We start from the raw sequence: 15525 nt of genomic DNA on the forward strand, positions 1-15525 counted from the left end.
TCATTTATGAAGATATTGAATAAAACCGGCCCCAGGACCGACCCTTGGGGCACTCCACTTGATACCGGCTGCCAACTAGACATGGAGCCATTGATCACAACCCGTTGAGCCCGACAATTTAGCCAGCTTTCTACCCACCTTATAGTGCATTCATCCAGCCCATACTTCCTTAACTTGCTGACAAGAATACTATGCCCCAACCTGCAATCTCTCCACCTCACCACCTGGATGATCTCTGGATAAGTAATGCAAAAAAAGCCTGCACTTAGGAGTTTCAGATGAGGACATTTGATTCAATAGAGACACTTATGTTGTAAAATAGAAGAGAAGTTTGCTTTGGGCTGAATCTCATTGGGTATCAGTGAATCTCACAGAGATATGACTTGTATTGGACTACATATGAAATCTGGCCTCTCCATCAGTGCTGTGAGATTCCATTTAACAGCCATCTCTGCATTACATCTGACAATAGAAGGATTTTCTAACTTTTTAAAACCTGGTTACCATGAGATGTGAAAAGGTCATATTTACCCTCCTGTGTCTGATGCAGTACCTCCATGGGACCTGATCAGTGATGACATATCTGTTGAATGGGTATCCCTGTGTGACACAATCTATTCTATAACACTGTTGTGGATTGTGTTGGGTATATGAAACGCCATCATGCAGACTGGTTAGACAATGCTGATCCTGAAATATTGAATCTCCTGGATGTCAAGCAACAAGGGCATGCCACACTCTTAGCTGACCCACTCTCTAAGTCAAAATAGGACAAATACAAGGCAGCTTGCAGCATGCTCCAATTCAGATTCCAGCAAATGCAGAATATGTGGTTTGCTCATGAAGCAGGTGAACTACAGGCCCTTGCTGATAAACCTGACTCCAAAAGTTTCTGTGATATAGTCAAAGCTGTGTGTGACCCTTCCCAATCTGCTTTGACACCACTAACAAGTGATGTCTCATTGGAGATCGTGGCATGAACATTTTATCATTTTTCTGCTCTTTCTGATGAGTACTGGATATTGTCCGAAAATTTCCCACATCTAATGCACTTGCTGATCCACTCACAGAAGCTAAGGTGTTGAAGGCTCTTCAGAGAATGTAAAATAACAAATCTGATGGTCCCGATGCCATTCTATTGAAGTTTTCAAACACAGAGGGAATTTTCTCATTGACAGGGTGTTTGCGTGTTTCTTACATGTCTGGCTTCAAGAAATTATACTGCAACAACTGAAAGATGTTAACATCATCACTATCTATAAGCATAAAGGCTCAAAGAGTGACTGTGGTAATTACCGTGGTATCTTTGTGCTCCATGGCAGGCAACATTCTTGCAAAGATTCTCCTGAACTGACTCCTGACCCAAACCTTTGGCAACGTTCTGTCTGAGTCACAGTGCGGCTTTTGTGCTCAGAAGAGCACTGTTGACATGGTTTTCATCATTTGACAATTCCAGAAAACATTTTGTGAACAGCACCAACATTTGTGTATGTTTTTCAAACTAACCAAGGCTTCAACAGTCAACTGCACTGCCCTCTGGAAATTATTTGCTAAATTTTGATGTCTAGACAAATTTATTAACATTGTTTGACAATTGCATGAAGGGATGAAGCAAGGATGTGTCCTTGGTGGAAGAGTTAATGTTGAGGGTGATCTAACAGACCTATTTCCAATTGCAGAAGGGATGAAGCAAGAATGTGTCCTTGCTCCTAGCCTTTTTGGTCTATTATTTGCTGTAGTGCTAGAGGAAGCCCTTGGTGGCTCTTCAAAAAGCATCTTTTTATGCTTCTGCACTGGTAAGCTCCTCAGTCTTTCCCATCTATGTGCAAATATCAAGCTGACAGAAGCACTGATCCAGGAACAGCTCTATGCTGATGATTGTGCCTTGATGGCATACTCTGAAGCAGCATGACAGGATCTTACAAACTGCTTTGCTGCAATGGCTCGTAAATTTGACCTCACCATCAGCTGAATGAAACTGAGGTTACGTATCAGTCACCTCCTCAACAATCTTACCAATGTCTGTCAATAAGCTTTGAAATACCATGCTCCAAGCCATCTAACAGTTTGCCTATCTTGGGTGCATGTTGAACAACGAAGCCACAATTGACCACTAAGTGGATGCAAAAATTAAGAAAGCCAGGGCTGTGTATGGCCACCTCCATCGTGAATTTGCAAGCAACATGTATCTCTGTACAGACAAAAATCAAAGTCTCTAATTCTGTTTTCCTCATGACCTGCTGTGTAAAACGTGGACCTGCTATCAGTAAAACGTGGACCTGCTATCAATAGTACAGTAACAAGCTTGACAGTTTCCATTTGTGATACCTACGATGATTGGGCATCAAATGGCAAGACTGAGTTTCCAACATAGAAGTCGTGGTAAAAACTGATTCAGAAGGCATTGAGGGTCATTTGATCTGCACACAATTGAGGTGGACTGGCCATGTATGCCTAAGATCTACTTATCAAAACGAGTCTTATATTCCGAATTAAGCTCTGGCAATCATAATCATCTGCTGGTACTGCTGGCAAAATGTATTTAACTTGAGCACATTGGGTGCACGTACACCTACTGTGGAATGTAGATGTGTGCACTACACATCTTGAAGAACAGTTACTGTAAACTAAGTAACCATTTTCTCCTCACTGTCCAGAGATTCCCATTATGGTAACTGGGTAAACTGGAGATATGGCTGTTTTGCCTCATAGAGCAGTCCTATTAGCCCTTGAAATGTAATTTTCGGAGTAGGCAGTACTTGCTGCTATATCCAAGCAAGTGCAGACATTGATAGATAAATCTTAGGCTGGTTTTATATACACCTCTGTTCTTTTTTGACAGTTCCAGTTCATATCCTACAATTTTTAATGACAGCTTTATGTAGTTTTCTGGTCAAACAGGACAGCTTTCAAGGAAAGTAGCAGGCAGCTAATAATGAGGGTCCTTCTACTGTAGGTGCTCCACTCTCATGACTGTTCAGTGTTGTCAGATTTTCCTTATGTCTTTGTGTTCAAGTACTTTTTTTCTGATTTATTTAGAAGAGGGGAAGCAGTCTGCTTCTATGACAAAGCCAGTCCTAAAAGGAAAAGAAGATACTTTATAGGGGCTGATTCTTCTCCCCTTGCACACATATTGGGTTCATTTCTGGAGTTAGGAGTTACACATTTATTGCAGTGGACTTACGAGAACTCAATAAATGGAAGTAACCCTGGATAATAGGAAATTACACATAATACAGAGAAAGGAGGAGGAAAGGGATGTTATTTGTTTTGGCTATGTGGTTTGCCATTTATTCAATTTTTTGTAATTAACGCTTTTTTGTAATTTATTTTAAATTATTGGCATGTTAGGCAAGGCCTAGGAGAAGGGATACATGATTAGCACTGGGAAGTTCTTTTACTGTCAGACTGAGCAGGGTGGTGGGATTTCAATAGGGGAGTTGCAGTGTATAAATATAAATGTCACGGTGGTACCGTGCAACACACTGAAAATAATTTCTTCACAAAGGGCAAGATTATGTTATGATCTATGTGGCTATGGAGGGGAGTAAGATGCGTCCCTTCACCCCACGTCTTTTGTGGTCTCCCAACATCTTTGGTCTGTACATGGAAATGGGGGGAGCAGGTGCTGCAAGATTGTTACTTCTCCCCCAACACAAGTGGGTAAGGAGTGGGAAGTGGATAGGGAATGGAAGGAACCTTGACTCTACCCCCAATGTGCTGTCCATGCTATTTGTAAGGATCAGTAGCAGATTCCTTCTTCCTCCCTTGAACAAATGGTATTTTGTGGTGTAGCTGCATTCTCTCTTACTAAACACAAGCTGTAAAACCTTAATTTTGGTCTAAACCAGGGATCGTCAACCTTTGGCACACGGCCTGCCAGGGTAAGCCTTACCCTGGTGGGCTGCATGCCAAAAGCTGCCAAGCCCCCTAGCGGGCTGAGTCGGTTTGTTTACCTGCCACGTCAGAAGGTTCAGCCAATCACAGTTCCCCCTGGCCACGGTTTGCCGCTCCAGGCCAATGGTGCTGGCTGAGGGATGCGCTGGCCGCCGCTTCCCACAGCTCCCATTGGCCTGGAGCGGTGAACCGTGGCCAGTGGGAGCTGCGATTGGCCAAACCTGTGGATGTGGCAGGTAAACAAACTGGCCCGGCCCAGCCCGCCAAGGGGCTTACCCTGGCGGGCTGTGTGCCAAAGGTTGACTATCCCTGGTTTAGACCAAAATTAGACCCAGCTTGTGTTTAGTAAGAGAGAATGCAGCTACACCACAAAATACAATTTGTTCAAGGGAGGAAGAAGGAATCTGCTACTGATCCTTACAAATAGCACATTGTGGGATAGAGTCAAGGTTCCTTCCATTTCTGGCCTGGACCACCAGAGGATTTCCCTGATAAGCCATGAGCCAAAGGTTGCTGATCCCTGGTCTTAACTATTGTAAGGATGGATATCTTGTTACAGATATGGAAGTGACTATGGAAATGACGACATAATTTCTATATGGGAGTGACTATGATAATACCTGTGTTGAGCCACTGACCAAAGTCCATGTGAACTAGATTTTACTGTTGCCTTAACAGTCCCCTTAAGAGCTGGCTGCTTGTGGAGCTAAGAATAATTCTGTGCCTTCTCTCTAATCATGCTGCTTCCTGAGCTTACTAACCATGCCAAGATAAGTGAAATTATTTAAGACTTTGAACATGTTATATGAACTAATTTTAACATGTTGGAACATTTTAAAGAGCTATAGTTAAATTATTTGGTGGACCGTTTTCTTCCACTTTCTGTGTTACATTTCTCTGGTTACTTTTGTTATGGTTACCTTGGAAACAAATGGAGGCATACATTTGCTAATATATAGACTCCGTCTGTGCCCCAGGGATGCAGATAATAAGTGAATACTTGCAGTGGATTTAACCAGAGAATGGGGAACTTCTAAAGTAAAATCAGGCATAGTTTTTCATACTTAGAAATAGAATTCTTATTGAGGCCGGAAATTGTTCATTCTTTATGCTCCACTGTATGGGAAAAAAAATAATTTTCCTGTGAAAATTTGAAGACACTTTTTAAAAAAGAAATCTTCAAAGTAAAAAGCAACAACTTTGGGATTTTGAGGGGTGGCGTTCTAATGGATTAAGATCAGTACTGAGAGCTAGAAGGTCTTGAGTTCCATTCCCATCTGTGTAATCACTGCCCTTAAAGGTGGCCTGCAAAGGATGTTTTTTTTTAAAAGGGCTTATATCCTCTTTTGCATCTTTAAAGCCTTAAGTCTTTTTTTTTTTTAATTCTGCTTGTTTCTCCCCCTTAGATATATCCAGAATGTCATGTCTGACCTTGTTTTGCTGGAGGATTAGTTGGGGGATCTTAGAGAATATAAATGGATAGCTCTCACACATTAAGCTTAACAATATGTAACAGACTTCTTTTCTCCACAATATGACATTAAATAGGGATTTAACAACAAAAATATCAAGAACTTTAAGCAGTTTGACTAAAAATCCTTTACCTTCTCACTTGCTATGCGCTGTTGTGTAACATTATCACTTTACTAGCTCATCCGTTCTCCAGTCTTCACAGAGTTGTTCAGGTTGGTCTAGACCTGAATTTCTAATGTAAAATATAAACAGAAAAAAATGTTGGAAACCAACAAAAACTTGGCAGCCCTTCCCCATACATCATGAAGGCAAAAGTATTAAATATAGCATTTCACAAACATTAAGGTCTTGTTATGAGCTGGGTGAAAACTTATGAGTTGGGTTAAAACGTCATTTAGGTGAACACATCTTTCATCTAAGATAGTTGTAGGAAACATGTATGAGGTCCACACCTAAAACAAGGCCTAGTAGAAAAACTAGCACCATGTGGGTAGGGAGGTTCTACTGGGTATTGTGATCAGGTATGTGCGTGAACACATTAACTGGGAGAGACCAGAGAAAGACCACTGAAAGCTCGGTGTCTGATCCTGGAAGAAACCCAGGGGAGAATTAACTGAGTCAGGGGTGAAGGCTAAGAAGTACTGTGAAAGGTGCTGTGAGCAAAAGAAGCTGTTTCCTGCTGTCTGATTCCTTCTGCATTCAGAGAAACTGGACTTTGTATATTCTTTGCAAATAGGTATTCCTGTGGTGCAGTTTTGTTTATCACCAATTTCTACTCCCAACTGAACTTCCGCAGGGCCCCAAACTTGACTATCCTCTTGGGTCAGAAGGGGACAGTAGCATGAAGGTGGTAATTGTTACTGTACCTCCATCTGTAGGGGGGATGAACTATATACCTAAGGACTCTTTGAAAGCTATTTCTATGGTTCCATGTCTGTCATTCCAGTTATGCAGTGAAGAGTCTGTTGACTTCATTGAAAAAATTGTCTGTATAAAGGACTGCCCCTGTGTATTGCAGATTTAGAAATATACAAATTATCTTAGCTATAGAAAATTAAACCAGTTCCCTGTTATTTTGGCTCTTCTCACAATCCATAAAATCACCAGTAAATACCAGTCAAATCCAAACAGAGCTAACATTATTAAGTTTGTCTATCCCATTGGTACTGAGTTATTTATAATGCTACTCAATTTAGAGAGCTTCCTTGATTCCAAGTATTCCACAGAATATCTTTAAAACTGGAGGCCATATATTGCTTTAGGCTGTTATTATTGAAAAATTAATTAAGAAAAAATAATTCTTAGTTAAATGAAACTTAATTGAAAACCTGTAGGTTTACCTGCTTTCATCCGTTTCTTAATCAACTGGTTTTGAGCAGTGAAGAATTCCTCCACATCATGCTTGAATATCATCTAAATTACTTAGAATTTGTAAATTAGGGTTTAAAGAAGACTGGGATTTGTATAATAAAAACTGAAATAGGATTTTCTGTCTGAAGAGCAGTACTACTTCTTTAGAACTATTTAATGAAGAAATAGAATTAATCAGGAAAACCCCAATCCTGAATTAATGTCATGCCTGAGCAGATAACACACATACAGTAGATGTCTTCTAAAATTACAAAGTGTATTTTTTGCATCTTGAAACTAGATAAGAACTGAAATATATTGAGGTGTAAACAAAAGTAATGCAGTTCACTGGATGCATCGACCTGTCCTTTACATGGAAAAAAAGTGACATGTAGAGGTTTAGTATATGTAGCCATTTATATCTCACTGTTTCTCTGTCCACATATTCACCATCATGTGGGTAAATGAGGAAGCTGCAATTTTATTTGACTAAAAGTGGTTAACACCCAAAAGTACTCAGCAAGAGTGTCCCAGTGCTGATCTCAATTGGTATCTCTGGCTCTTGATGTACTGCGCCTGAGGGTGAATGTGAAGGGAAGGCCATGCCCCCTCTACATCCTCTGGCCTGTCCAAGGACTCTTTCTGGATGTCAAGGTCCCAGCTCCTTCCTTTCCCCATACTGTAGGGAGAAGAGGCACTCAGAGGCATGCCCCTCACCATGCCATATGAGTGCCTAGGAAGCTCAGTGGGTTTTGGGGCATTTAACTGGACCATTTGTAACCCACCAGCTTCATTGGAAGCCCCCCAAGAGGTCTCCTGCATGCCAGATGGAAGGTGAAAAAACCCCAAACATCAGCTTGTCAATTTCACCATGTGGGAAAAATCCCTTCCAGATGCACAAGTCCATGGGTCCAGAGCTAACATATCTGAGAGTGCTGAGGGAATTGGCTGTTGTGATTGCAGAGCCATTGCTAATTATCTTGGAAAACTCTTGGCGATCGGGGGAGGTCCCAGACAATTGGAAAAGGCAAATATAGTGCCCATCTTTAAAAAAGGGAAGAAGAAGAACCCGGGGAACTACAGACTGATCAGCCTACCTTGATCCCTGGAAAAATGATGGAGCAGGTCCTCAAGGAAACCATTTTGAAGCACTTGGAGGAGAGAGAGGTGATCAGGGACAGTCAACATGGATTTACCAAGGGCAAGTCATGCCTGACCAACCTGATTGACTTCTATGATACAACTGGTTCTGTGGATATGGGGAAAGCAGTGATGGTGATATATCTTGACTTTAGCAAAGCTTTTGATACTGTGTTCCACAGTATTCTTTCCAGAAAGTTTAAAAATGTATGGATCGGATGAATGGACTATAAAATGGATAGAAATCTGGCTAGATTGTTGGGCTCGATGTCTAGTTGGCAGCCAGTATCCAGTGGAATGCCCCAGGGGTCAGTCTTGGGGCCAGTTTTTTTCAACTTTTTCATTAATGATCTGGATGATGGGATGGATTGCACCCTCAGTAAATTTGCAGAGGCACTAAGCTGTGGGAGAGGTAGATACGCTGGAGGGTAGGGATGGGGTCCAGAGTAACTTAGACAAATTGGAGGATTGGGCCAAAAGAAATCTGAGGTTCAACAAGGACAACTGCAGAGTCCTGCACTTGGAGAGGAAGAATCCCATGCACTGCTACAGGCTGGGAACCGACTGGCTAAGCAGCAGTTCTGCAGAAAAGGACCTGGGGATTAGATTGGATGAGAAGCTGGATATGAGTCAGCAGTGTGCCCATGTTGCTAAGAAGGCTAACGGCATATTGGGCTACATTAGTAGGAGCATTGCCAGCAGATTGAGTGAAGTGATGATTCCCCTCTGTTCGGCATTGGTAAGGCTAAACCTGGAGTATTCTGTCCAGTTTTGGGCCCCCCACAACAGAAAGGATGTGTACAATTTGGAGAGAGTCCAATGGAGGCCAACAAAAATTATTAGGGGCTGGGGCACATGACTTATGAGGGGAGGCTGAGGGAACTGTGCTTGTTTAGTCTGCAGAAGAGAAGATTGAGGGAGGATTTGATAGCAGCCTTCAACTACTTGAAGACGGGTTCCAAAGAGGATGGAGCTCAGCTGTTCAGTGGTGGCAGATGACAGAACAAGGAGCAGTGGTCTCAAGTTGCAGTGTGGGACGTCTAGGTTGAATATTAGGAAACACTGTATCACTAGGAGGATGGTGAAGTACTGGAATGGGTTACCTAGGGAGGTGGTGGAACCTCCATTCTTAGAGGTTTTTAAGGCCTGGCCTTGACAAAGCCCTGGCTGGGATGATTTAGTTGGTGTTGGTCCTGCTTTGAGCAGGGGGTTGGACTAGATGACCTTCTGAGATCTCTTCCAACCCTAATCTTCTATGATTTTGTGATTCCAAAACTGGTGATCAGTCTAGCCCCTGGCATCACAGGAGACCCAGCACACCTATGTAAAGGTGGAATGGGTGAGGGTGAAACATGAAGCCGACAAAGACTTCCCGTCCCCAGCAAGCTGCTTAAACTCACTCAGTGACCCCTCACCCCACTGCAGGAGTGGAGCCTATAACACTGTCCTCCATCATCCCGATCACCCAAACAGAGTGGCGGTGGGTAGGACAAGTCCCAGCACCTGGGTGATAGAGGATATATCTACACTTGGAGCTGGGGGTGTGATTCCCAGCTTGAAACTACATACTTGTGCAAGCTTTGATCAAGCTTGTGTGGGTAAAAATAAAAATCACACCTTCAGCTCCAAGTGTAGGCATATCCAGAGACTTTCCTGCCTTTCCCTTTCTTGGCACCATTGTGAGGAAGGTGAAGGTGAAAGGGGGAAGACCCAAACACACCAAGGTAGTGAGATAATGAGTAGCAACAAAAAAACAAAAACCAAAAAATCCCAAAAGCCACCCACAACAACCAAAACCATGCTGGACACATATATACCATCATGTTCAAAGAATGTATGCTAAAGCATTAACCTAACTTTTCAAACCATTCTGTAGAACAGACAAAAGAAAAATAATCAAATTACATGATGATTTTTTAAATGGACATTGTCCTACTTCTAGGGTTGCAAGGTGTCTACTCGCAGAAAACCAAATTCCCTTTCCCCACCCCTACCCCAGCCATTCTCCAAGGCCCCACCCCCCATTCACTCCATCCCCCCTCCTTCTATCACTTGCTGTCCCCACCCCAATTTGCTGATTTTCACTGGGCTGGCTCAGGGGGTTGCGGTCCGAGAGGGTGTGAGGGCTCCAGCTGGGAGGTGAGGGCTCTGGGGTGGGGCTGGAGATGAGGGGTTGGGGGTGCAGGAGTGTGCTCCAGGCTGGGAGTGAGGGGTTCGGAGAGCAGGAGGGGGATCAGAGCTGGGGCAGGGGGTTGGGGCATGGGAGGGGGGTCAAGGGTGCAAGCTCCAGGCAGTACTTACCCCAGGCAACTCCCAGAAGCAGTGTCATGTTCCCCCTTTGGCTCCTATGCGGAGGCACGATCAGGCGGCTCTGTGCACTGCCCCATCCACAGGTGCCACCCCCGCAGCTCCCATTGGCTGGGAAGCCCAGCCAATGGGAACTGCAGAGCCGGTGCTTGGGGTGGGGGAAGCATGAGGAGTCCCCTACGCATAGGAGCCAGAGGGCAGATGTGCCACTGCTTCCAGGAGCTACATACTGTCCTCCTCCAGACATATTTGTTCATGGATGGAGTGGGACAAATTTAATATGAAGGAGGCTTAGTTGTTGATTAGTTTAATCTATTTGTTGCAGTTGGCTGTCTCTCTCTTTCAATAAAATTGTTCTTATCTCTGTTTTTTCTAAAAATGGTGATGATCACTATGGAAAGCATTCTGACTACTGATTGCTAGAGGAGATGTGTGATTAGCTTTTCCTGTCTTTGGTTCGGGGAATATAGTTAGAAGTTGGGCAGTGAAAATACCCTCTTGCAAGAAGACCATAGCACATACATTTGAAATCTGAGCTAGACTAATGTGTAGTACATTATTTTATGGTTTCCTTGAGAAAATATTGAATAGCTCCAACTTTAGCAAGATGCGGTCACCAGAATTTTAATTTATACACAGCAGACTTTGTATATTACTCCAGCTTTTGGGAGCTATATTGGCTCCTTCTCAGATATCAATTTGGCCTTAAAAATATTTTAATGAGTTATTAGGTGGTGAACAATTTAGGATCTGTGTATTTTTTGTCTGAGTTGTAGTATCAGTACAAGCTTAGTTGCTGCTTGAATCATCTGAAGCCATTGTACTGACTATTTCGAAATTGGGATTTATTCCCATTTGAATTTGAAATGTCACCTCAGGAGACCTATTTCAATCTAAACGTGGCTTATGGTCTATAAAGGCATAGCACTTTTGCATATTGTAAAATGCCCTGAGATGCATTTGCATAAGCTCATTTTGTATTACATTGTATTGTATTGTGACAAGTGCAATAATCTCCAGGTTTCCTATCCATTAAAGAACTCATTTCACAGCTCACTAATTATGTGAATGAGAAGGGGAAATAGGTCCTTTTTCTCTATGGTATGGTGAGCAGATGGCAGAGTTCATTTCCACCAGCTGAGTCTGAGGTCCTCTTCTCAGTTTTGGTGGCAACACTTGCCACTATTTATCAAACAAAATGAAAGAGACATATTGGTTTCTTTGCACAGTGTAGTGTGTCGGTTGAGTGAGTAGCTCAATGCTGTGAGCATGATGCTGGTTAGCATTTACTGAGCGTAAAAAGACTATTTATTTGGAGGGGCACAAGATAACAATTAAAATGAATATGAATTTTAATGTAAATTTGAATTGCCTCTCATTTATGAGAAAAAATGGTCAAATCAACCCTAGGGATTAAACTGAGTTCCTAAAAAGTGATTAGTGAATATGCTGAGCACCTTTGGGATTGTATCTTCTCTGTACTTCTAAAATGGAAAAAATATTATTTTCACTGCCTGTGTATGTTCCTTCTTAGCTGAGGCCTTTGTAATCTTTCTCCTGACCCAAGAGAATAACTTGCTCATTGACTTATACATGCATAGTGTGATTTAAATAGCCCCTGAAGGTACTTCTTTTTTAATATTATAAACAAGTCATCTTAGTTGTCAGAGCTCTGCAGTGATCCCAGATAGTATGTAATTGGGCCCTTATATCTGGATTTAAAAAGAAAAGCTAAAACTGAAGAGCTTGACATTTCTGATGTAGGAACTTGGTAACTATGTTTTATTTGACAGTGCTGCATAAGCAGTCATATGGTTTTCTGCCTGCTGTGACAAAGTTCCTCCTCTACCTTGGTGGGTCTTGCGCTTATTGGTGGATTTGCTCACCTTGGAGCTTCACAGCAGCCCTCAGTTTGGCCATTTTCATGAACCCACAGTCCAGGTCATCTCCTCCTGTGTCTGACCAGGAGTTGGGAGGTTTGGGGGGAACCCGGGCCCGCCCTCTACTCCTGGTATGCAGCTGTTTAGAGTGCCTCCTGGAACAGCTGTGCAACAGCTACAACTCTCTGGGCTACTTCTCCATGGCCTCCTCCCAACACCTTCTTTATCCTCACCAAAGGACCTTCTTCCTGGTGTCTGATGATGCTTGTGCTCCTCAGTCCTCCAACAGTATGCATTCTCACTCTAAGCTCCTAACACATTGCTCCCAGCTCCTCACACACACACCAAAAACTGAAGTGAGCTCCTTTTTAAACCCAGGTGCCCTGATTAGCCTGCCTTAATTGCTTCTAGCAGCTTCTTGATTGGCTGAAGGTGTTTTAATCAGCCTGTCAGTCTTAATTGTCTCCAGAAGGTTCCTGATTGTTCTGGAACCTTCCCTGTTACCTTTCTTAGGGAAAAGGGACCTACTTAACCTGGGGCTAATATATCTGCCTTCTATCACTCTCCTGTAGCCATCTGGCCTGACCCTGTCACACTGCATTATAACAAACAGCAGGACAGATTTTTTTCTTTCTCTTTTTTTATTCTCTGTCATGCACTTTCAATTTTGTGTTCACTGCATTGATTTCTTTCTAATTTCAGACGGACGCAGCTTTAATGTATGATGCAGTTCATGTGGTGTCAGTGGCTGTCCAGCAGTTCCCACAGATGACTGTCAGTTCATTACAGTGTAATCGGCACAAACCATGGCGCTTTGGGACCCGCTTTATGAGTCTCATTAAAGAGGTATGTCATTAATAAAATATGTTCTGGTTTCTTCTTACCCCTATCCTCCATCCCATCTTCCTCCCACCCTTAGTCTACTTTAATTTTTTTTTTACCAGCAGGTGGGACTCTTTCTGCTTGTTGTGTGTGGGGAGACTTCCAGTCAAAGCCTCATTTATGTTTAAAAACTGCTCATATGGTTGTTCATACAGGAGCAATTTATAAATATAAAAACCACAAAAGGGTGAAAGTACTGCACTGCAAATAGACAAAATGAAATGTTTTGCTGATAGATCTTTCTTGGAACTTCTGTGATGCTAAAATGATCACAGAAGCAAATATGTAATAATTCTAAAAGCAAAATTCTAGCCTATATTCCTTGGTCCACCACTTCCCAGGCAACCTTTACCTCAGCCTTTTCCACTTTAATCTGTTCGCTATTTATGCTGTACAGCTCTGGTAACGTAAAAATCTATAGGCTGGATTATTTTTCCCCATAAATGTCTTAAATTTATATGTTTTGCCTCAATGTAACTTCTCTTGGATTTTATTTAAAATTTAGTCCTTATACAATCATGCATAATTTAAGACGTTGAGGGTCAGCATGGTACATTGTTCAAATATGTTGTTCCGTAAGTGCCTACCTCTGAATTTTCCATTGTCAGTAGAGGAAATAATGTGGTAAAGATAAATACAGCAGTGTCGTAAATTTCCATTTTTAACGGTGCCTACTTGCAAGATCATAAATTGCTCTTCTGACATCTCCTCTTGAATGCTTTCACTATAACAGATACATTGGGAGAGTGATATTCTTCTTATTTTCAGTTATTAACAATGACCATGCTTGCAGAACCCATTAATGGCATCATTAGGCTCTACCACTTAAAAATTATAAGAAAATAATATATTGTGCCTTCTAAAATTAAGCGTTCATTTCTGATAGGTGCTGACTCAGGTCCCTCAATGTCATAGGTGCTGGAACTAGGGGTCCTGGGAGCGCTGCCGCACCCCCAGGCTTGACGTTGTTTGTTTAAATGGCTCTCTGCAATCCCACTATAAAAATTGTTCCAGCACTCCTGTCGATGCCTGTTGTCTCAAAGGGATTTGAGGCTCAGCACCTCACAGCATCAAGACTTTATTTGCAGAAAAGAAAAATGACAGAAATTAAACAAATCCAGTACATATAGTGGGGAAAATAAAAATGGTAATTATAAATGTCTGAGAAGAGTTAATGGAAACAGTCTTTCATCACACTAAGACCAATTTTTATTGGCTAAAATGGAAGGCTGTTAAGAAATTGTGTACAGAGATTAAAGAAAGGTTGGTTTAATTAGGAAAAACCCTGAGAATCTCAGAAATGAATATGAAATTATTTTATCTTTAGATCAGCCACAAGGTGAATCATTTAAATGTAATGAATCATTAATATTCCCATTTTGGTAGAAATTATTTTTTTGTTCTTTTTTTTGTGTGGCTTATTTATGGAAATTATTTTTCTTCTTCCATAGGCCCACTGGGAAGGCCTCACAGGCAGGATAACTTTCAACAAAACCAATGGCTTAAGGACAGATTTTGATTTAGATGTGATCAGCCTCAAGGAAGAAGGTCTTGAAAAGGTACTTGACATGTTCATCCTATTTGCTTGGAGAATAATGTGAAGTATTAAAAAAAATTTAAATACTTTCCCTGTATGAGAGATCTATTTATACCATGTTACAACTGCATCATATTGAATGTAGGTTCATGTTTGTGCTCTTAAGTAGGAGGTAGCCTTTAATAACCTTATAAAAAAAACCCCTTATGTTTATGGTGATGGAAATAGAATTAACTCACAATTTGGAAGTTGAGGTAAAGTATTACTTAGGACAACTTCAGCATTTTGTTTTGGGCAATGTGTTATGCTAGAACTATGGGAATGTGTACTACCTTCATTAGCTAGGGTCTTTTTACCATTATAATTAAGAAACACTTGGGTTTTGCTCTGAATATTTGCGTATACAGCTCATATCCATAGAGCGATTACAGAATATCAGTCACCAGATATAAATAATCAACATATAACCATAGAACCGTACCAAAAATGATAGAGTAGCATTTTTAAGTATAACAAGTTAAATGCTTAAGACAATTTTGTAGGGTGCTCAAGAGACGGTAAATAACAAGCATATATTTTGCAAAAGAGGATGATGGAAACAGAGGGCTGGATACTGAGCTGAGTGTTTCTAGAAGTAGGGCTGGGGGTTTCTAGAGATGGTTTGTTATCTTTTAATCAGGTTTTGTTAGGAAATTCTGGGGAGATGGGGTAATAATGTGGGGAGGAATCTGAATGTCGAGGTGAAATTTAAACAGCTTTCTGTTTTAAAACAAGAAAGCAAATGGAGAGTATCTGTCCCTCTCCATAAGCGCTAAACGTACAGTCAACAGGGATTTGCTCAACCCCAGTCCAAAATTAAGGTTGATAGCAATACATTGAAAGAAGTGCAGCACACCCATAATTTGGACCAGGCTTGAAATTCTACTCCCTGGAAGTCAATGGTTTCCCATTGATTTTAATAGTGCCAGAGTTGCAGCACAGATTTTCAAAACAGTTGCTCAGCTCCACTTTAGGTCCCTAAATGAAATGGCCAGTGTTTCAGAAGTGTCCAGTGCACTG

The 15525-nt window shown here is 41.6% G+C and overlaps 1 protein-coding gene across 4 annotated transcripts in view; it reads left to right on the forward strand.

Annotated features, from left to right (window-relative positions):
- The window catches only part of GRIK2 (glutamate ionotropic receptor kainate type subunit 2), a 626152-nt gene that overhangs the window by 311255 nt on the left and 299372 nt on the right, over positions 1-15525 (forward strand). For all 4 annotated transcript variants that reach the window (XM_084624592.1, XM_084624595.1, XM_084624593.1 and 1 more), the window contains 2 exons: positions 12750-12893; positions 14381-14488. In XM_084624592.1, the coding sequence (XP_084480718.1) occupies positions 12750-12893; positions 14381-14488 (252 nt within the window). The remainder of the gene's footprint in view (positions 1-12749; positions 12894-14380; positions 14489-15525) is intronic.

This window comes from Lepidochelys olivacea (assembly GCF_965140295.1).
Source record: "Lepidochelys olivacea isolate rLepOli2 genome assembly, chromosome: 3".
Taxonomy (NCBI): domain Eukaryota; kingdom Metazoa; phylum Chordata; order Testudines; family Cheloniidae; genus Lepidochelys; species Lepidochelys olivacea.